This window comes from Drosophila kikkawai, chromosome 2L (genome assembly GCF_030179895.1).
Source record: "Drosophila kikkawai strain 14028-0561.14 chromosome 2L, DkikHiC1v2, whole genome shotgun sequence".
Lineage (NCBI taxonomy): Eukaryota > Metazoa > Arthropoda > Insecta > Diptera > Drosophilidae > Drosophila > Drosophila kikkawai.
Genome location: NC_091728.1, coordinates 2,704,622 through 2,727,992, shown reverse-complemented (window position 1 = coordinate 2,727,992; position 23,371 = coordinate 2,704,622). Strand labels below are relative to the sequence as shown.

The following is a 23,371-nucleotide window of genomic DNA, read 5'->3' as shown; positions in this document are numbered from 1 at the left end:
GGAAAAAGGTGGCATTGATAGGGGCTGTCAAGGGGAAGCCCATAATATGGAATTTAACCCACAAAGGACATTTTAATGCCATATTTATTTATATTATTAATATATTTTTTGAATATTTTTTTACAAACAGCTGTCCAGTGTGACCTTAAACGCCATAAAAAGTACATTTTCATGGAATTTCAAGATTTTCCTTAATTTTTTTTGGTCACACTAGCTCGGTTGCGAAATAAATAGCGATTCCGCTGTATAATTTAGACAGCGGGTTTTTCTCGTCAGAGTACTAGGCTTAAAGATCAGGTGCTAGATGCTAGATTGGCCATAAAGTAACCTGAAACGATAACAGAAGGCGGCAGCGTCAAAGTTAAAGTTAAAGGGCAGCGACGAGACGCCAACGCAGACAGAGTAACATAGGAATAGCGGGTTAAGGCCGGTTCGGTGTTAGGGGTACAAGGGGTTAAGGAGGGGACAGCAGCAGCAGCAGCTGGCACAAAACAGCCAAAGGAAGCGAATCGGCAATGGATGAGCGGCACATGGTCTAGGGGAGGGCAGCCAGGAGGCTAGAGTAGACACAGACACAGCTAGAGGAGGGTGAACAGGAGAGGATTGAAGGAGGACTGGTGAAGGCCTGGAGGCCTCTGCCTGCAATGCAACATAAATAAGCAGAAAGGCAAAAATTGTCTTTTATGATAGGCTGTTTAGCTGGGAGACAGAGTGTGGGTTAAGGGGAGCACTAGGGATGGGTACAGTGAGCACTCGAGTATAATAACTTCATTTAAGGAAAGAATTTTCTTTTAAGAAGTTTGGAAAGTTTTTTAAATATGTTGAAACCCTTGCAGAATTTTATAAATTCTGTAGAAAATCAAAACAAAATCCCAGATTAACAAGGAGCCTTGTCAGAATTAGAGCTTTCTTTAACCTTAGAATTCCCAACTAACCAGTTAGCATCTAAATATTTCCTTCAGGTAATGCCTTATGTAATACTTCCCAACTTGCGAGGTAACCCTGTTCTTTCCTAAATACAGTTCAGTTCTCTTTGGTTTGTTCTGTATTTCTTTCCTTTTTTTTTTGTTGTATTTTTTTCCTTTATGATTTGCTTTGGCATTGGGACTCTCTTGGCTGGCCTGGCCCTCAGCTGGCTTCGCTGCCGCCGTGGGGCACTTAAAGGTGCAGCGCGTGTGCCAACGCATAAGGGGGCAACAACGAGCATGGGAGGCACAAGGAGGCGGTACCCAGGACCAGGATGAAGATGAGAAGCATCAGAAGAGTTTCGAGGGGGAGAGGAGGGGAAAGCATGAGGCATGGATGTGGCGCAAAATAAGCGGAAAGCACAAAACACAATGTTGCGCAAAGAACGTTGAACTCTCCTCCGCTGCAGCGATATGCCCGTTCCGTTGCACGTGTCTGTATGTGGAAAGCATATATATATATATATATATGCACTTGTATATATGGTATATATATTTATTTCTTTTTTTCCCATAATTTTTTCATTTTCACGCACTGTTGGGACATTTGAAAAAAAAAATAGAAATGTATATTGCGCCCAGAGAGATTTGCTGCTGCTGCTGCTGCTGGTAACCCCAGCGTTACCCTGGGCTACCCTTCTATAATATTTTTTCCACCCCCCATTTTAGCTGCATTTTGCACTCAACTTAATTGGGGAGAAGCCCCAGCGTAGATGAGGTCGTGCCGAATGGGAAGAGAAAAAGTCCTGGGAGAAATTTAAAATGCATTTAAAAAACATTGAAATTGTGCAACTTCGCTCAGGATAACTTAGGGGATGCCAAAGTTCGGCTAAAGTCAAGTGATGTTTTAAATGGTTTAGCATTAAGTTTGGTCTTCAAAGAGTTTTTTAACAATTAAATGCAGTTTATTTGTTGAACTAAAAATTGTATTTATATTTAATTTACAAAGATATATGGTTCGGGATTTTAATTCTATGAAAATTTTACCCCAACATTCTTGCAAAAAATATGGAAATTTGATTTTAAAGAAAACAATTTTATAGCTATAGTTTTATAGTTTAAGGCACCGTTTAACATTTTCAAGGGTTTAATTTAAAGGGTTAAAACAACAAAGATAAATTTTTTAAATATTTTAAATATTTTTAAATACTTTAAATATTTATTTTAAACCGCATTTTCAGCTGTCGCAGCTTAGCAGCCTAGAGTCTCTAAGCCACAGACACTGAGTTGTTCTTTAGGCTTCGGTTTTTTTGTTGGTGTTTTTTTGTTTTTCTTCTTCCCCAGAGACTTGAGGAGGCCTAAAGTCTGTCTTAGCTGCAGTGTGTCTGCCATTTCCAAGAGTCTCTGTCATAATGTTTGAGGATAATGCGGCCTGAAACCATTTTGTTTGTAATTGGCATAAGAGTCTCTAATTCCAAATGCATTTATTATTTCGACATGGCCAAAGACAAGTTCTTGGCACGCAATTCCAGCGGATTGCCGCATCAGCAGCAGCAGCAGCAGCAGCAGAGTCAGCGTCAGCAGGAAGGATGGAAGGGGTTTCTTTTTAAGCCAACTCTTAAGCTGGAAGCCATGACCAAGAGCTCTGGCCAGAAACAGATCAGCAGAGAACTCGTTTCGCAGTCTCCTTTTTTTATGTTTGATTTTTATTTTCGTTTGCGGCATATATATATATATATATTTTATATACATATATACGAGAGATTTTTACATTCGTGCGCGTTTTGGTTTTTGGCCTGGGAAAAAAGGGGGAGAGAAGGAACTTGGCTGGGAGAGGACCTTGCCAGTTTCAAACCTGATTGCGTTGGGATGACGACGACCAAATAAAACGAACCCAATCTGGTTTGCCTTGTGAAAAAGTGAGGATTCAGTGGGATATGGTGATGGGGGAGGAGCAGAGAGGAGCTGAAGGTAGTCAGTAGTAGGCCTACCTTTCAGACATCTGCGGCATTTCAAGGTCTGACTCAGCGGAATCGAGGAAAAAGGAAACGGAGACCAAAAGCTTGGCTTCGTTTGTCTGTCGCCGGCTGCGCCCTTTTCTACCAGCCACGCCCTCAACCATATAGCCATGGCCAGCGATTCAGAGACCCAGCATCTCAACATCCCGGCCCAAGACCAAGTCCAAGCACATTCCAGTTATGGCAATTCCCCTCCAGACACACCTAGTTTCTGTCTCTGTCGCTGGCTCAGCTTTTCCGTTTGCTTTTCTTCCTTTACATTATTTTTTATTATATTTTTTGGGATTTTAGTTTGGGTTTTTGGGTTTTTAAGCTTGGGTTTGAGCGGGTTTTGGCTCTAGAGATGCTCGTTTGCGGTTTCTAAGCCAAGTTATTGAACTCTTGAACCGGAAAACATGTTAATTTGGCAATTAAAATATTAGGAAATAATATTAATAATATTTTATTACCAATTTAACAAGAAACCTAGTTAAAACCTAAATAAAATCCCTCTTAAATATATTAAAGAAGAACTTTAAAGCCCCTTAATCTGTGTATTTACCTGCCATCACTGTTTTTAGCAGAGCTTACACTTTTCCTTCCTCTTAACTCAATTGTTTACCTGTAGTTTAATCACACATGGATGGCCAGCCAGAGGGAAGAAGGAGCAGGGAGTGGACTCCACACACTGTCCAAGGCATATCAAATATCGTTTGATGCTTCAAAAGAAGCCGACAAATGTGACAATGGCAACAATGGATGGCGGACGACGGACGACGACGACGCCGACAACACACGACAACAATAATTTAGTTTTCTCCGCTCTTGTGCGAGTATTTAAATTATAAACTGACCAGGAGAAGAAGAAGGGTCGAGAAGTCACATCAAAGCGTTGACTCCTCCAGCTTAGCCCGTTTCTCTGCTGTCAATGACCCCACGAAAGCCAGGGCTTGAATTACCTTCTAGGTTAAGCGGGGGGTGTCCTTTGTAGTTCCACCGAAACACAAAAAAACTAAATAACATATATATAGAGAGGGGAACAAAAAGCAAAATAAGAACGAAAAACAAGAGCGTCAGAGGGTTTCAATTACGTAAACAAAGTGCCGACAAATATGGAAGGGGCAGAACCTCCTCTTAATCGCTACTCTTCTCTGTTAACAAAGAAAGCTAAACGAGGGGGGCTAAAAGCCATTACAAATAGTTAAGACTTATTTAGCCATGTCTTGGCGCCACTTGGGCCATTAAAATTTGATTGTAATTATGGGTAGTCTTTTTGCCAGGCGAAAGAAAGGTGCCACAACAACAACAGTCCACTTAGCATATTGCATTTTCCCGCTGGCCTGCATTTCCCTCTGCCTTGTTTTTATTGGGGCCAAAGTCCAAGAGGCGAAAAATGCTGAAATGGCGCCATTGAATGCAAATGGAAAATGCGAAAAGCGAGTGCGAATGCGAATGCCAAAACCAAAACCAAAACCAAATGCGAATAATATTTTCTATGCCATGCGCCATTTGACACATAAAATGCATGAAGGGGGAGGAAAGCACGCATAACTCATACGCAGTGTGTGACGGCATTAGAAATTCCCCCCAAGAAGCCAAGGAAAACGTCTGAAAACTAAAACAAAAGAAGTCTAAGAAGGGGAAATCCCTCTCGCACTCTCTCTCTCTCAATGATTTGTGCTTCGATAAATGATAAACTTTAATTGATAAACCACAAGCCACACTTTGATAAATTGCTCTAAAGGGAAATAATCTGAAATGAATGATGTGTAGAGGAAAAACATAAATAAAGATGGGTTGCAGAGATGCTGCCAGAGCTCAAATTAATTAATAAGACAAGGAAATCATGGAAATAATCAATATTTCAGAGAAATTATGTTTAGAATTTACTAGATTTCCTTGAAGCTTTAATAATGCTCCTTGAACTACCTTTTCCTAATTTTGCTATTCAAAAAGCCTCTAATTACTCCAAACAATATAAAATTTCAGTGACATGTCCGGCTGACTCAATCTCCATTTGCAAGCCAGCTTCCATCTTCATCTTCATATTTATTTCCAACTCTATCATCCACAGAGAACTTTAAGCAATTCGCTAAACTTGGCCGTGTTTCGGGCTCATTTCTCAGCTGTCTGGCCTGCGGGCTTTTTATAAAAAAAAGTCGAGGATTGGTAGGCCGCTTTAACTACCGTTTGCGGATGCGCAGGAGAGCGTTTCGTTTCGATTCTGAATCCAAAGTTCCCAGTTCTTTAAGGCCCCTTTGGCCATTCATTCATTCATTCATTCAGCCATTTGGTGTGTTGGCTACTTGGCTTCTTGGCTTTTGGCAGTTGTGGCAATTAACTGTTTGATGGATTTACTACTGACCAAGCGGAGGATGTTGACGTCGCCTTGGGGTCTTAAAACTGCCTAGAAACTTTTACAATCTCTCTCTTAATTTAAAGATGTTTGATTACAGAAATGGGTTTAAATTAAAGCAAGTTTATATCTTTAATACTTGGTTTTATTTAGGAGCATATTATGATTCTCTTTAATGGTTTTTTATCTCACATATTTCAGTATAAAATATTTGTAATTGGTTTAATTTCACAAAAATATCAGAATTTACTTAAATTATTATTAATTTGTTAAAAAGTCAATGTTTAAAATCAATTTTTTTTTTTCATAAATAACGAAGAAAATTCAGTACAAAATATTTTGAAATTTATAAATTAAAACCAAAGCATATATTTTATCAAAAATAATAATTTAAAAAACAAACTAAAAATCAAGGAATACATTTATGTCCAATTTAAATATTTAAAATATTTATAAAACTCTTTGAGGCTTTGAATACAACAATTAGAGTCTTAACATTCAGTCTATAAATATTACAGTTACTTTTTATTATGGCAATTAATTTCTAATATATTAAATTACATTTTTAATGTTCAAGCTCTATATGCATCTCGTTGATCCCCCCTTCCTATAACCCCTTTTTCCATTTTAATAATGGCCACAAAATGCGTTTTTCGACTCCAAAACGGATGCAGCGTCGGGCCAAAGAACCGAACCAACTGAACACACTCCACAATTATAAAATAACCATCATTTATAATGGTCGTCTGCCAGCGGCAAAGAGTTCTCTCGCTCGAAGCGAGCGGAAACGCAGTAAACTGCAACTGCAACTGGAAAACTGCGAAATGCAACTGTGCAGGGAAAAACTGCGTGTGGATTTGGAAAATACAACAACAACACCAACAGCAACAACAGAAGGCTAAAAGAAATATTCTGCAGACATTTAGCGGCGCTTTTGGCCAGCAAAGCTGAAATTATAGCCAACAACTGGCTGCAGTTTTTCCGAGTCAGAGAAGCGTTTCAAATTACAGACACCAAATAAGCCGACGATGCCTCAGCCGACAATGACTCCCTAAACTTTACCCCCACTCCTTTTTGGAAAAGCCTCCTCGTCGCGGTTGCCGCCTTCGAAAAAAAAACAACGGAAAACTCAAAAGGCAACAATAAAATGCGTGGCAAAATGCAATTGAGAAATTAATTTCTTTCATTCATTCGGCGGCGGCGGCGGCGGCAGTCTCCGGCCTCGTCTTCTCGCATTTAGCTCTATAATTATAACTAATTTGTGTATGCGAGGAGTTTCAGCCTCTGCTGCAACATTAGCAGCAGAAACTGCAACAAACTACACACACTCACTCGGCGGGAAGAACGCCCCAAACAAACACTTGCCTTTGGAAAAAGTAGGAAATGAGAGGAGTTACAGGGGGATCTGAGGAGAAGACTTGCCAAGATCTTGAGATAATGGGTATCAGTTTCTTGAAATCGTGTTTAAATATGTGAGGGTTATAAGGAATTTATGACTTGGGAATTTAGGGGATTTTTTCTTTAAGAGAGTAGCTGGAATGTGGGTTAGATACAAATATTTATAAGTTTAAATTTCTACAGATTTTAATAAAGGTCAAAAAAGACTCATCTTAATTTCTGTGAAAAAACCTCAAACTTTCCTTAAAAGTTAAACCCCTAATTAAACCCACAATCAATAAATTAATTTCAAACCTCAAAAAAACCAAACCAAAATAAAACTGTAACAAAAAACTTTACCCCAGAACATCCCTACAGTTAAGAGGAAGCCAGGAGAAGGCTTTTGTGCATTAATAATTAGAAACTATCCGGAACAAACTCAACTCTGGGCATCAAATTAAAATAACAGACCAGCAGATTTCCAAGTGGAGACACCGAGAGTTTTGTGGCAGTTTGTAGTTGGGCCCATATATAGTTTTCCTTAGTTTTTCTCGTTCATTTTTTTTTTATTTTTCAGGTCGATCTACTTCATCCGGGCGTGCTAATGAGCTACGGCCCAGGAATGGATGCTGATGATGATGGGATGGAGATTCCCCATTCATGTCTGATTTAGGGGGAGGGAGGAGGAGGCTGTGGCCATAGTTTTCAAGTACTTACTGGAGGCATGCAACCAAATGAAGTGCCAGAAATGCGAAGCGAAATTGCATAAACCTCTCGTTCGTTCGCTCAAGTGGGAGGAGGAGGAGAAAGGGGTTTTGCTCAGGGAAATACAAAAAAAAAAATATATATATATACATTTTTTTTACAGTCCTTCTCCGATGCTAGCCGAGTTCATTAACATTCCAAAAACTTAAAAAAATATAAAATGAGAGCAGGTACTGCTGCTGCCCAATTCCTGTCAAACTGTGTGCATATATATAGATCCCTGCAGGACCTGCTTGCCATATCTACCCCAAGCCTTTGCAAATCTAAATGACTTTATTACTTTTTTCCCTCATTTTTTCCCATTTCTCTCTGGCTTTTCAGTACTTTTTTTTGCTGAGCTGCTCCCTCTCGACATGCTCCTTCCACTTCCACTTCCACTCCACTGCTACTTTCATTCGAAATTCCCGCAAGGATACAACAAAATGCGGCAGAAAATCAGCAGCAGCAGCAGCAACCAGGAGGATTTTGCAGCAATGCAAATATAGGCTCGGGAGGCGTTGAGGGACGCCGCTTGGGTTGTGTGTTTCTGCTCTTATTTTTTATATCCCAGACCCCCCTCTCAAGTGCCCTACGGATTGTTGTTCGGGGTTTCCCCTAGACCCAACCGAAAAAAAACCCCTCGGAATGCGCTCGAGTTGCTGTTTAAATGCTGTATGCAAAATGTACTGGCTTGCAATTTAATTAGACAACAAAAAAATATATGCGAGGGAGAACTTTTCAAGAGTTGGAAGGGAGTTTTGGTTTCATGTACAGGCATGTAGGATTTTTTGTATTATTTGTACTATAAGCTTAGGCCATGTTTCAAGGGTAAAAGAGGGTGGAGAGCTTACAATTTCCATGGAAAATGTTGAAAAAAAAGGCGGCAAATTCCAAGGAGTTTCCCCCCCGTACATTTTTCCTCCCTATTGTTGTGATGATGTCTCCCGCCTCGAGGGGCATTGCTTTAATTGCATTGCCTGCTTTTGGGCGTTGGGCCAATGCCTCTCCCTATTGTTGCTATTGAGAAGAGTGTGTGTATGTGCTTTTTAACCCTTTTCTTTCTTTTGTTATATGTATATAGGAATATATATATTAATAATGAATTAAACTTGACTTTCGCCTGGCTTGTCAGCCACAAAAGAAACACTTTGGGTTAAAAATTTAGAACGAATTTTGGATGCTCTTGGGAGGTTTAAAAAAATTTTAATAAATGGAAATACTAATAAATTAATAATTTAATAAATTTATATAGATTTAAGGGTGTTAAGTAAAAGGTGAAAAACAAACTCTCAAAATATTCAATAAAAAAAAATAACTCCCTTTAAAAAATCTTAAAAAATTCTTAAATAAGCAAACCTTTTCCCCATTAAATATATCTTTCTTTCAAACTCCTTTATAAAAGAAATTTCCCCGAAACCTTGCTTATCTACGATTCATATCATAAATCTCTCTTCTATAAACCCCAAAAAACACTTCAAGGATGCTGCTCATAGCCAAGTTGCTACAGTTCTTGTATTTTTTTTGTGTACTTTTATTCCTTCTTTAATGTTTTTGGCATTTGCCTTTGTGCCGAGAGCTCCTCATCTCCTGATTTTTCTGCTGCTGCTTTTGATGCTTCAGCTTTTTTTTGTTTATTTCTTTTTTGCCTGGCTTGAGGGTTTCATTTGGCGACAAACAAAAAAAATAAAACCTCGGGTTCAATGACATTTTTCCCGCTGAAATTCCAGTTGCGGTGACAAACCAAGCAAAAAATCACAGTACGCCCTGTGCAAAAAATAAAGCTCCCAAGGCGGATACCATTAACCCGCAGCTCAGCAACTTTAACGGAGCAACGAAATTTACAGAAGATCCCGACCGATCCTAATTAAAGCCAAGTCAAGGAAAATCCCGCATGATTTGGCCTGGAATTGTAGCTGGCCAAATAGAACCTGGCCAAGATCAGCTGGCGGTCATAAAGTTTCACTGGCAGTCTCTCTCCTCTCTCGCCGGTGGTGACCATCTTTGGCCAGATGGAGATGATGGTGGCAATAAATAAATCGAAGCACACTCACTGCGAATTCAATTGAAGCGACGACGACGACAGAGTCGAAGCACTAAACAAGGATTGCCTCGGCGAACATTTTCATAAATTTTTCCGCGGGATTAAAAGCCTCTCTCTCTCCCACTGTCTCTTTCTTGATGGGATTTTTGTGCAAAGTTTTCGGCCATTCTAACTGTACTTGGCCTGGCGGTGGAGCCTGAGCCTGAGCGCAGGTCAAATGGTCAACAATGAGCACTAAATGCCAAACACCTTCAAGAGGCGCTGAAGAAATCTCCTTCACTGACAGTTTGACAAACATTGCCGCTACCTCAGTCTCCTATTTTTTTCTTTATACCATTTTCCCCATTTATTTATTTTTATGTGTATTTTTTTTCCTAGCCTTTTCCCGATCTATCCAACCCTTTCTCCACGTCCACGTCAGTCATTCTCAGCGATTCGAGTGCAAACCAACTGCAGTTTGACTTTGTCAAAAGTCAGTCCTGCGGGCTGTCTGGATTTTTACCTCCTCTTACTTTGGGTTGGGAGGGGAATCTAAGGGGGGATATATATATATATATATATATATATTCATAGGTAAACAGAGAGAAAAAATATATAAAAGAAGATTAAATATTACATTTTTTAATATTAAATATTAAATATTTGTATATTTTTGATCTTTAACATTAAATCAGATATTTTTCGATATTTTACAATTCCTTATGCTAAAGTTTATCATTTTACGATAATCTTTTTCGATGTAAATTTCTCCAAAATCTATAGAACTCATCTTTAAACCCATTCTCTCCTCAGTGTACTCCATATACCGGCTCCTTATACCCATAAAGCCTCTACTACTAAATTCTATCTTCAGTTTTTGACAGACATCTTCTCTCCGTCTTAGTCTTGGAGGTAGGGGGGCGTGGCTCGAGAAGTTTCTTCGTCTTCGGAGGGGCTGGCTAAAAGTTTGCCAAGAAGTTTTCTCTAATTTGCTGTGGTTAAACTTTTTAATTTAAATGACATGGTGGACCCGAGACCATGTACTATTGGGGATGGGAGGCAGAGAGAGAGAGAGAGAGAGAGTTCCTGGTTAAAAAGTGACGCCCACCTTGGACAGGGCGACATTTGATGGGCATTTGGGGCGTGGCCTTAACATGTTCATGTTGATTTTCTTGCCAGGCCCCCAAAAAGATGAAGATTTTTATTAGTCTCCCTCCCCGAAAAGAACAACAAGAAAGACAGAGTGTTCTCTGGGTTCCGTTTACCGTTTTCTCACAGTGTCCGTCGGTCCGAAAACAAATCATAAATTTTGTGGGCCAATTGCTGGGGCCAATTATGCAGCAAACAAATGACCCATAATGAAGGAGAGCTCTATCTTCTGTGTTTTGCAGTAGTTGCTGCTGCTGCTGCTGCAGCGGTTGCTGTTGTTGTTGCAGCCATTGGGGCAACCTGACAAAGTCAACATTTATCTTTGCCATATACGAAAAGGGAAGTAGTCTCCGAAATGCAGGAGTTTCCCATTTTTATACTTTTTTTTATGATTTGGGTTAGAGGAGAAATGAGAATACCCTTAAAAAGGGAAGTTGGGGGAATGTTTTTGGATAAGTTTTGTTAGAAAAGTAAATAAAAAATCATTTTAAATATAGATATATTATCGACATTTTTTCTCATCTGTAGAAGTAGGGTTTTAATGACGATTTGACCCGCGTGTTGCCAAATTTTCTTGAATGTCACAATATAATTCTTTAGCTAACTTTAAATTTATATTTTGTATTAATAAAATATTTTAAAAAATATTAGATTCCATCTTAGCTCCTCCTGATGTTTCCCCAACTTACCCCTGATCTTCTCTAGCACATTTCCCATCTCAAGCTGAACCTAATATGATGGCAACCCCGTTTTCCCAGTGACCAAAGTCGCCCATACATTTTCTTTTACTCGGACAATAAAGCCTTGGCGGGCAACAAATAAATTTTCAGCCCCAACTAACATTTTTTTTTTTGCTTTCTGAAGCCTCACTTCAAAGGGGGGCAGTGTGGCCAGCCTGGCGGGGGCAGGGCAGTGTGGCCAAGCCAAGCCTTAATTGCCAGGCAGCGGCAACATGTTGCTCTGATCAATAGGAAACGCGAGACAGAAAGATGATAATGGCTATGCCGAGCAGTGGCAGTGGCAGAGAGCAAATTGTCCAGGGTCCACGACCAAGACCAAGTCCAAGTCAAAGTCAAAGCCAAAAACCCGACTTGGGCCATGATTAATGACAATAAATTTGATTCTCCTCGTGGATCACCGGGTATATGGTACAATGGAAGGCTTGATTAGAGCCGGGCTCCAAGCGGAATCAGAAGCTCTGGGCTTCTCCTCGTAAATTCCAAAAATATGGCACAAGCAATGCAATGTTGCAATTTGTTGCTCCTTTTTTTTTTAGCATAAAATTAAGCTGGCAGCGGAAAGAAGACAGACAAGAGAGCTGCGCCTGCGCATTGTCTGACTTTGGGCCATCACTCAAAACGTCGCACGCTAATTGGACAGAGAAATTGCAGAGTGCAGCAAGAGGGAAGAAGACTCTGGCCCCGACGATGATTTAGTAGACAAGACATTAGCTTTTTATTTATTTTACGCTCAGTTTCAGTTTTATTCTGGAATTCCCCCCGTTCAGTTGTTCTTTTTCCTCATTAAGGAAATAAAATGCAACCTGAAGATGCAATTTTTAACCCCGGCGGGAATGTGTGTTTCGACTTCATTAAAAGTTGTTTTAAATATTTCTCTAAACGCATTTCCTTATTCCAACTCATCTCATATTTCATTTCTCGCCTTTGCAATTTATTTAATGTTTTATTTTTTTTATTTGTAGTTTTTATGGTTCTTTTTGTGGTGTTGCGCTTTCTTTTCTGTTTCTTTGCGCATTTTTACAGTTTTCGAGTTGTTTCGCTCGAAATGCTGATGATTATTATATGCTCTTTAATTAAATTAACCATTATTTTAATGGGATCTGCATGAAGTTATAAGCGTGTTAAGGTAATAATGCCTACGCTATATACATATATGTGAAGGAAGACGGGGGCTTAGGATCTCTTCTGTGGCAGAAAATCCAATTTAGTTACAGGCAAAATTTTTATGACTTGGCAAAAGCTGACAGCTTGGCTCCAAATAAAGAATAGGGTTTATATTCAAGTTTTATGGAGGGAAAATATAAAGTGGCAATGGTTTATAAATTTGAATAATTTGCACCTATCCCCACACCAGAGGTAATCGTAAAGAATGGGATTTTCTTAGGGTTCTTTTATATTAGAAATATGAAAACTGGTTGAAAAGGTTTTAAATTTTGAATTATTATTATAATTTTTTATTGTTAACCTCTTTTTAATAATTTAAATTCCTGTTAAATAAGTTTCTCCTTTCAATTTCCTGCTATCTAGGTTAAAAGTCACCCAAATTGAGCTTCAAATTAAGCAAAGTTCAATGAAAAACCTTACCCAGTAACTTGAGTAACTCTTTTTGAACTCTTTTGTCATTGAAAATCTTAAGATTTGGCTGTGTGTGTCACGGTCATGCTCCGAAGCTCTTGACAATAGTCACTGTGACTCTGTGACTTCCTTTTATTTGTTTTTTTGGTAGTTTTTTATTTTTTTGTTGGCTGTATTTGGCGCTGTCTTCGCTCTCTTTACTCTTTTCCTGGCGACGGACAGACAACAAACACGAATTGAAAATTGTAAAATGTCGCCGTCGAACCAACAAAAACAAAAAGCGCAAAATAAAAATAGAAAAAAAGAGTTAAGAGTTAGGAGAAATGGGATAGTAGTAGCTAGTGTAATGTCGATACGAATTCGGCGGGATAAACAAGTTTACGGCTTGTTCCAGACGCAGAAAAAAATACAAAAAAAAGGACAAAGTCTACACTGGGAGAAAATATAATAACTATTAAGAAATTAATAATGCAAAGGAAAATATGAGATCTCTATATATTAAAAATATATTTAATTTATTTCCCTAGTACTTCCCAAACCCCCTTCAGTTTTCTCTCTGTGCACAGCAGCAAACAACAAAATGACGCCAAGAAATGCAGATGAGGCTGACAGCAGCCAAAAGACGACGACGACGACCATGCAGTGTGTTCATTGCATATGGGTCGCGATGCTCCATTTCCACATGGACGCCACTGCATCCAGCTGCAGCAAGCAACTCTCCCTCCTTCGCGAAATCCAAACCCATCCTCATCAATTGAGGAACATGCAAGCAGGACAACGACGACGACGACGAAGGAGACGCCGATCTTTGGCTGCATAATTGCCAGTCTAAATCAATGGGGCGCAAGTTGTTGCCGCTGTGCATGTTGCAGTTGCATCAGTTGTTGCTGTTGCACCCATACATGACTCTGTCGGACTTCATTGTCAACGCCGGCTTTGCCGTCTCCATTGGCATCTGCACAGCCACAAGCAACTCCTCGGCATCCACATCGGCATCGCCATCGCCATCTCCATGTCTCGATGTCCCCACGTCTTGTGTCCATGTCCGTCGCGGTCGTCGTCAATATTTGCCATGATCTTATCGTCAAGCGGAGTCATGTCTCTGCCATGGCTTTACTCCCAACCCAGTGGTTACCTCCCCCTTTTCTGCAAGTCTACTTGAGAATCCCCCTTAAAAAAACCCCCCTTGAGCCAGCTGCAACAACAGCAGTCACTTGGGTGCAATTATTTTGGAAAATACTCTTTCTAAATGGGTTATAATGGAACTAAAAGATTTATTATAATTATATTTGCAATTTATATATTTTTAAATATATTTAAAGTAATTAAATGCCCAAGATAGACTCCCTAAAAATGTTCTCCTAAAATTTAAATTGTTTCTTTAAAAAAATAGATCTAAAATTATCCATTGTTAGGGTATTTAATACTCCTTTATATACTTTAATTTCTGGCTATATCGTCCCCCCTTTTATAATCTCGCATGAGTTCCATGGATGCCCCATCATCTTTGTCGCTGAGTTATGGCAAAAGACCTTGGACTTAAGCACCAGCAACGACATCGATACCAAACTGTGCCGTCTTGCACCCGCACTGGCTATGGCTATGGAGGTGACTACTACTACTCCTCCGCGCCAATCTTCCCCCCTCTGAACTACACTCCTGCACCCTGCTCCACCTCTGCCAATAGTGCAATTTGTCATTGCACCGTCAGCGACGACGCGTGCGCCAGCATTGGAGACTGGAGACAACCGGCCACTCAGATGCACCCTGCCTCATGGCTACTCTGCTTCAGATGCACTGACAGAAAATTATTGGAAAACTATGAATTAATTTTAAATATTGGGGGGAATTAATAAAAATACTGACTAAATTTACTACAATTTAAGAAGCATTTTAAAAGGGTTTTTATTTCTTATTGATCGAAGTCTTAACAATTTAAAGACCACAACTTTTCCTCTGATTTTGTATATCCTTTTTTACGCCAGTGTATTTCCAAAACTCCTTCAACGCTTCGATGCCTCGTCATCTATCGCTGGCTGCCATCTGCTTACAGTTAAAGCGACTCTCGGTCGCCGAGCATCTCCTGCTGCGCCGCCTCACGAGCCTCGCCAGCTGGTGGCTGCCAGTGGCAAGGAGGGCCCAAGTCTTGGCTGGAGCTCTAGAGAGATGGCGCTCCTTTGCGACGACTTCTTTATGGCTCTTGATTTTTATGATTCTGCTGTTTAATGGTTCATTTGTGTGAGCCTCCGCAGCGACCCAGCAAGTGAGCATGTGTGTGTGTCTGTCTGGCTTCCAGTTTTTCTTATCGTCGCCTCTATATCTTGCTTAGTTTGTGTGTCTTATTTTTTATAAAATTTTTCTATTTATTTTTTGTATATTTCTTGTCTGCCGGCCTTAATCTCACTCTCCTCCTAGTATTTATATTTTTTCCAGGCCAACTTCTTTACTCAAAAACAAGCTATTTTTATTGCATACTTTTTTGCGGCTGGCCAAAAGGAAGAAAATCGATCGATAACTGGTTGTTTGGTTGGCTTAATGGCAGCCTCCCGAGAAACCCAATGCCATGATTATGCTAATGAGCCGTTGTTGACACGCTCTCCTCTGATCTTAAGCCCGGGATCTTAAGATCTCCATCATCATTAGCCCACCTTTCGGTTAACCATTTACCAAGTCAGCAGTAGCGTCTTCACTTCTTCCTCTACAACTTTGTCCCGTCTCGATCATGGCCATCATTTGCATTGGCCATTTGTTTAACTGCCGCTGCGACACCTCCTCCGGAGCAGGGAGCAGGAAGATGGGAGCTGGAGATGGAGTTGGAGATGGAGTTGAAGCTAAAGCGGTAATGGATAATGGCGCCGCCTCCATTCAAAAATCACTTTATGGCTGCTGCAACTGCCGCCGCCGTTGAGGATGAAGGCTGGAGTCTGCGTTGTCCATAATTGGATGCAGTGCCAATCATTTTAACAGCTACACAAACACGCAAAATCACCAAACCGGCTGGCGATTGCTCCTTTTCGCTTTTCCCATACTCATCTCACTCGAGACTTCCTTTTTAACCAAGCTGATAATGCAAATATTTAGGGGAAAAATGCAATTTCAAACAAGTGTACCTCTTGGAATTTATAAATAATTTTAAATACTTGGAATTAATTTAATAAATTAGATTTCTGAAGGAGAAGTTTTGAAATCTTTTAAAAGGACATCTAAAAGTAGTTAATTAAATATTTTTAGTGGGTTTCCATTGAAAATTCAAAGGAATTTTTTTTATAATTCTAATAAACTAAATTCATACTTTAGTTTTTGAATTAAAGGACATCCAAAATAACATTTTGTTCTTAACAGTAACCTACAAATATTTTTAAAAAGCATCCAAAAGTATGCAGTGATTAGTTTTAGTTTCCAAACTTTATATTAAAAACTTCTTCTATTCTAATTCCTTTTTAATTTTTTGATTATTACCTTAAGAGTTTTGTTTATTATCCTAGAAACTTGTCTTCCTTAAGCCTCCCAAACTACAGGGTATCGCAGAATGATAGTTGAAGGAGAAAACTTGTGCTGTTGGCCACTTCAAAGCGGTCTGCAGTCACAGGACCAGGCAGAGACCAGCTCTCATCTTCATCCTCTCCTCTGTCTGTCTACTGACGCCACTCCCGCTGCCACCTCTGCCGGGTTCTGGTTCGGTTCGCGGTCTCAATGACAATTGGCGCCATAGCCGCGGGGTTGCGTTTGGGGGCTTGGTTCGGTGTCTGCGCGTTTCGACGGCGACGACGAGGATGAGGATGAGGATCGTTGCTCCTTGGGCCATTGCCGGGTTGTTTGTTTATAATTAGCCCACTCGCTGGCCAGCTCACTGCGACTGCAATTCAAATTGATGATGGCTACTGGTTTTGCCAGGCTTCAACTGCTAGCATTTTTATGGTCGATCAATTTTGTAAAGCAGCCTTTTTACACTCTCACAGAGGCTGCACAGTTATGTGGCTTTAAATTAATAAAATAAGGTTTTTAAATAAAAAATATTCTCATATTCTGGTTTTTATTTGTTTAATATTAAAATATTCTAAATAAATTTTAAAAAAATCGAATGAAAGCTTCCCTCAGTGCACTTCTTCCTTACAATCAATCTCTTTTCTAACAACTCTTCTAACTTCTCTCTTGATTCTCCTCTTTTTCCAGGCGGAAATGCTCATGGATGATGGTCTTCTGGCCACTGGACATGTTCTCGGCTTGGCTGGACATCCGCATGGACTGGTTGTGGGAGCCCTGGCACCGCCACCGCCGCCGCCAATGAAGCAGCCATCGCTGGACAAGAAGCGCGAGCAACAGCTCAAAGGCAGCTCTTCTGGTGGAGCTGGAGCCACGCCCACGCTGGAGTATCACTACCAGATCATGTATGCGCACTGTGTGCAGCAGCAGCAGCGGGAGAGGGAGCGGGAACGGGAGCGGGAAAGGGAACGAGAGCGGGAGCGCGAGCACCTACCACATGCCCATCCCCTGCCGCATCAGCATCGCGCTGTGCTGGTGGGCACCGCCCCACATCCCCATGTGCCGCACGTGCTCCATCCGCCGCCGCCCGCGCTTAGCTCCTCGTCGGCCTTCCAGCCCTGGGGACCGACCACCACCAAGGCCTTCCTGCATGCCTACAGCGCCACGCTGTCCTCGCTGCCCTACGCCTGCCAGGAGCCGCCAGAGTTGCAGAATCCGGAACGTGTGGTCCGGAGCACGGACAAACGGTATGCGGAGCGAACGTATCAGCCGAATGTGGCGCTGGCGCCGCGCAAGAGCATACTGTCCAAGGAGCGAGAACGAGAGCGGGACAAGGACAGGGAGCGACTGGAACGCGAGGCGGCTTTGATAGAGCGCCAGCGGTTGAGAGATAAAGAAAGGGACAGCCATCAGGTGGTGCACATCAAGCAGGAGCGATCCCAGACACCAACGCCCACGCCTACATCCACGCCCACAACGACGCCGGAGGAGGAGGAGGCACTGCTGGAGGTGGTAGAGCCACCGCACACCTCCTCCAGTGGCAGCAACTCCCCCGAGACGGCTCCACCGCCGACTTCAGCAGCTCCGCCACCCTCTAACCTCCGTAACATGCGCAGTCCCGAGGAGTTTTCGGCGGGCGGCAGCAACGAGATTACCTCCTCCACCTCACCGCATCACCAGCAGCAGCAGCTGCAACAGGGGCATCAGCAGCAGCAGCAGGGGCATCCACAGCAGCAAGTGCAGCCGGGAGCTCCTCCTCCGCCAGCCAAGTCGCTGCATGTCATTGCCACCGTTAACCAGCATGCCAAACTCTTGCCCAGCTCCAGCTCCTTGCCAATGCCGAATGGTAGCAGCTCCTCCCTCACGGCCACCCACAACGAACCGAGTCGGATTCGGATCAACAAGAACCTGATGATGAGTCAGCAGCAGCAGCAGCAGGTGTCCCCTCATCTCCACCAGCATCATCACCACCTGCACCACCTGCCCGCCCACCATATGCATCACTATAGCAGCCATGGCTACTACAAGAGTCAGGCACCGTCGCCCACTCAATCCTCCAGCGCCGGAGGTGGCCTCAATCTGAGTACCCACTCCTCCAACGTGGTGAGTTCGCCCCACCCCAAGGGCACGGCGAATGGGAAGCCCCATTTGGGCAGCGAATTCGAGCTATCCACGGATACCGATGATACGGATAGTCTGAACGGAGAGCCCGACTCCAGTGCCATGTTGCCGCCGTGGGAGCAGGCGGTGGAGTCCCTGCGCGACACACGGCCCAGGGATCGGGAGCGAGTGTTGCATTTGCTGCAGACGCTGCTCCAGGAGAACCATCAGTATCGTTACAATAACCTCCAGCTGAGCGAGCTGCTCCACAAGCAGGACGCGCACATAGCCGATCTCACGGAGCAGTTGCAGCGCTATCGAAGGCAATTCGAGGAGCAGGACTGCAAGGTAGATCTTCGCAAGATGCCATTTAAGAAGCAGCAACAGACGACGACCCAGTTGGATGAGGTCTTGAGCAAACCAGCAGCGGAGGATGAGGAGGATCAGGAGGAACTCGAGGAGGAAGAAATGGAGGATCGAGCCAACAATAATAAGCAGCAGGAGGCAGCGGCTTTGATGAAGGCGCCAGCGCCTACCAATGGCCTGAGGAGGAGTGCCTGTTGCGAAGTCCAGGATTTTGAGAAGCCAGAAGAGCCGGAAAACAAGAGAATAAAACTCCAAGAGGACGAGAAAAACCCAGCAAGCCAAGTCCAGCAGGAAGAGGACAGTCCTCAGGCTCCAGAGAAATCCAGAGAAACGAGTGAGAAGGTCACCAAGAGTCCGCAGCCCAGTCAAATTTCCAGCGATGATGAGGAAATGGAGGAAGATGAGGACGAGGAGGAGGATCAGGCGGATCACGAAGAGCAGGAGGACGACGACGATGAGGAGGATGAAGAGGTTCAGGCCCAGGCTCCGCATAGCAGTGCTCTGGCCACGCCCCCCACAGCCACCACCCCCATTTCGCCGGATTCGGCGGCCACAGCCGGAAATTGTCAGCTCTTCGACAGCAGCAACAGTAGCGACGAATCCTCCATGAAGAAGGCCCAAATGTCCGCCTGCCATGCTCTTGAGAAGATCACCAGCCATGTGGGTAGCGAGGAGACCAAGGAGGATAGCCAGGCGAATAGCCAGGAGGATGACGAGGAAGACGAGGAGGAGGAGGAGGCGGACGAAGACGAAGACTCCGAGGACGATGAGATGCCGCTGCAGCAGCGACAGCAGCGCCAAAGGAGCACAGCGCGACCTCAGACTATACTCAGTGGTTCATCCTCAGCAGGACACCACCATCCACAGACACACACACAGGCACAGGCACAGTCTCAGTCACAGTCACACCCACATCCACCCATGGCCACCAAGGCCAGCAAAAAGCAGACACCACCACTTACAGCAACAGCAACCACAGCCACTTCAACCACAACGACAACGAACTGCGAGTTACAAATCAAAAAGGAAATAGCCTAGAGATGGGGAAACCTCTCGGAGATCAGCTCTTCTACACACGAAAAAACCGGGCAGATCTATAATAAATATTATTATTGATTTTGTTTTCAAGAAAAACTTTTAGATTGTAATTTTTACACAATTGGTATGATTTTCTTTCAATTTTCGGTTAGCTTTGCTTGCCTTTTCCTCTCCAGGCTTCAACTATGATATCGATACTACATTTTGTTACAGCGTAATTTTAAATATCGAAAAATATCGAATTTTATATATCGATATTATTGCCAAGTATTAAATAAATTTAATTAAATTTATGTATTTGACTCTTTTTCGATTATATTGTTGAATATATCAAAGAGACTATCGATTTATGGCAACGTTATCGCTTTATGTATCAATTTTTTCGTAAAATTTAAAAACCTTATCGATTAATAGATATTTTCAATCTTAAACTGTAACCTAAAACCCGAGAAATATGATTTTTTTGTTAATCAAAATTTATAATTATAAAACTTTTAAATCAAAATCAATAATAATATTTATTTCTGTAAAACTGGCAATCACACAGAGTTGTATCTAAGCTAGAATCCCCTTACTTCTTTATTTTATCTAATTTTTTATAGAAAGTGCAGCCCAAATTCAAGCACAAAGCCCGAAACGCACAGGCATTACCCAGTTTTAGAGGGTATATAATTTTATAAACTTACAAATACTTTGGCAAAACCAGAAGGAAATAAAATATAATTTTTAACTTTTTGGAAAAAACGTTTTCAATGGAAAACTACCCTTTGACGTCTTCAAAATTTAAATAAACAATTTCAAAAACGCTTTCACATAGCTTGAATTGATCTCACTTGTAAAAACAAAAACAAAACCAACAAATACAAATACAACAAAAAATTATTTAGGCTTCCCTATTTCGAAAACATCTTTCAAAAACGTTGCTTGCAGAAATTATATAAATGAAACCAAAGCTTTAAAAAACAAAAACAAAACAAGAAACAAATTTTACATTTGTTGTATATTTGTTCAACGACCAATTTGTGCGTGTGTTTTTTACCACTTACTTATACCGCTTAAAACCTAATTAAGTTATTATTTTTATTTGTAAATTTTTGTAAGCTCTGCAAGACATTAAAAACCGAAACGAAATATTCAAAGCTTCGAGGCAGGCAGCTGGTTCTTATAAAGATTGTAATTAAATTTTAGTTTTTAGATCTAAAATTAAGTTGAACAGACAAAAAGGAGAGAGACACAGAGAGAGAGAGAGAGGAAGGAAATACACACAAAAATGAACCCACCACAGAGATAACAACAAAAGAAACAGAAACAAAAAACAAAAGCTAAACAATTCTAAACTTAAAGAAAATGTGAAACAAGAAAGGGAGATATGAGAAACAAAAATAAATATATTAATAAGAAGTTGCCGCGTTAAATTTATACAAAATATGAAGTAATATGCTAATAGAAGATGAGCAGGATAAACATATACATTAAACATTAAACAGTAAACATTTACGCGTCGTAACCATAAAGTTAAATATTTATTGTAGCTGCTACTAGTTATAGATCGAGCAATTTTCTTAATTGTTTAATTAATTAATTGTTTTAATCTGTTCTTATCTGTCACCTTGTACGCTTCTTGCTCTTCGTAGGCATTTAGTTATCTTTGTAGATTTGTAAACACTTTTTGCTAACTAGTTGTTAAGGCTTCTTTGTCTTATTTTTCTTTCATTTTGTAAATATATAGTTTTCCCTTTTGACTTTTGAGACTAGAGAAAGTACTACGGATTTTAGTTGCCAACACTCTGTGAGAAAAAAAAATAAATATATATATATATATAGTATACATCTTCTGGATAACAAACCAAGCCAAGAGCCAAGCGAAGGGAGCGCGCAGAGATTTCTAAAATCTATAAACTTTTGTTATAACAAAAACAAAAACCGAAAAAACATATTTCATAAATTATTTATGCCTGTATATGTGTGTTTGTACTTTCTAAAAGAACACAAAAAAAAAACATTTCGTTCTGTATTTAAGAATACAATTTCAAAAACTAAAATTAATCGATACAAACAAAAAATATTTAACAACCGCAAATTCATACCAAAATTTGTCTAGAATTTAAGCATAAAAAAGATTTTGTAAAATTGTATAAAAAAAGAAGAAGAAAAAACTTTGACAAGTAAATATTATATGAAAACATTAAGCATGAAAAACCAAGAAAAACAATTGTTATGCATATTTAAGTAAAAAGTTAAATACAATTATATATGCAACACAAAAAAGAAATTACGATTGCTATGCAACAACCAATAAAAAAAATAAATTAAAAAATATATATACAAATTATTGTAAATGAATTCTCTCCAAACAATTTTGTGTTTCATTTTCCAAACCGAATCCAAAAACCAGAACCAGAACGATAATAAACTTAATTAAACGTAATTAAAATCATAGTTAAACAGGAGTGCAGTGCAGGTTAATCAAAAAAAAACGTCGAAAAAAACGGTTTTCAAAACATTTTCTCGTGTATTTATGGCCAAATTTTACAAAAACCCGAAACACAAAACATTTTTTGTATCATCTTTTTTTGCTAACAAACCCAAAGAGATAAACAAAACAAACTAAACAAACAATCATTTTTATATATAATTAAAACGATTAAAATTAAAATATATATATATGGACAAATTTTACATAACCCGAGTGTTTATATATGACATTATATGATATACTTAAATTTAAATACAAGATAGCTCGCGACATCTTTGCCCCGCTTGATATTGTTAAAAAAATAAACTTAAAATATAAAAATAAACAAAAAGAAAACGTGCAAAGGCTAAGCAGCAACCAGAAGAAATCATAAAATAATGGCATAAGTTAAAAATAATAATAATAAGCAAACATGCAGCAACAAATCCGCGTCTTGTCAACAAATACAACATATATATATATATACAGCATTATTATATAGATATATATATATGTGTGTGTGTGTGTCAGAAGAAGCAGAAATAAAATGTACAAATTGTGGAGCAAATATATAAACAATAGAAAATGTAGTGAGAAATTCGATCAAAGGGAAGAAGCATAAGAAAAAAAAAAATGAAAATGCACCACAAAGCAAATAAAGTTTAATCAAATTAAACAGTTAATGAACATAAAAACATTTGACTTCAACGTTTCATATTTAAGTAGTGCAGAAACAAATAAATGCAAAGAAAAAAACAAAAAACAAAAAAAAAAAAAACAAACAAATTATTACACACATGTAATGAAAACAACAAAAAAAAACAACAAATAAAAAAGCGATAAATATTATGCAAAATATATCACACGTGACTTTTATTTTACAAACAAAAATGGAATGAAATTGCAGTGGAAAATTTAAGAAAGTAAGGCTAGTTAAAGGCTTAAAAATTGGGTTTCTTTAATAATAAATTAAGGCAAAAGTTTTAGTTATGGTTGTAATTTTTAAAATATTAACAAAGCCATTTCGTTTATTTTTGTTAGATTTTCTGTAATTTTTTATAAATTT

At 40.1% G+C, this 23,371-nt stretch overlaps 1 protein-coding gene across 1 annotated transcript in view; it reads left to right on the top strand.

Moving 5' to 3' along the window:
• Positions 1–23,163, top strand: part of Snoo (Sno oncogene) — a 105,112-nt gene extending 81,949 nt beyond the window's left edge. Inside the window, exon 2 of the mRNA XM_017173995.3 lies at positions 17,037–23,163. Coding sequence (XP_017029484.1) covers positions 17,037–19,850 — 2,814 coding nt within the window. The 3' untranslated portion in view covers positions 19,851–23,163. The remainder of the gene's footprint in view (positions 1–17,036) is intronic.
• Positions 23,164–23,371: the final 208 nt, after the last annotated feature.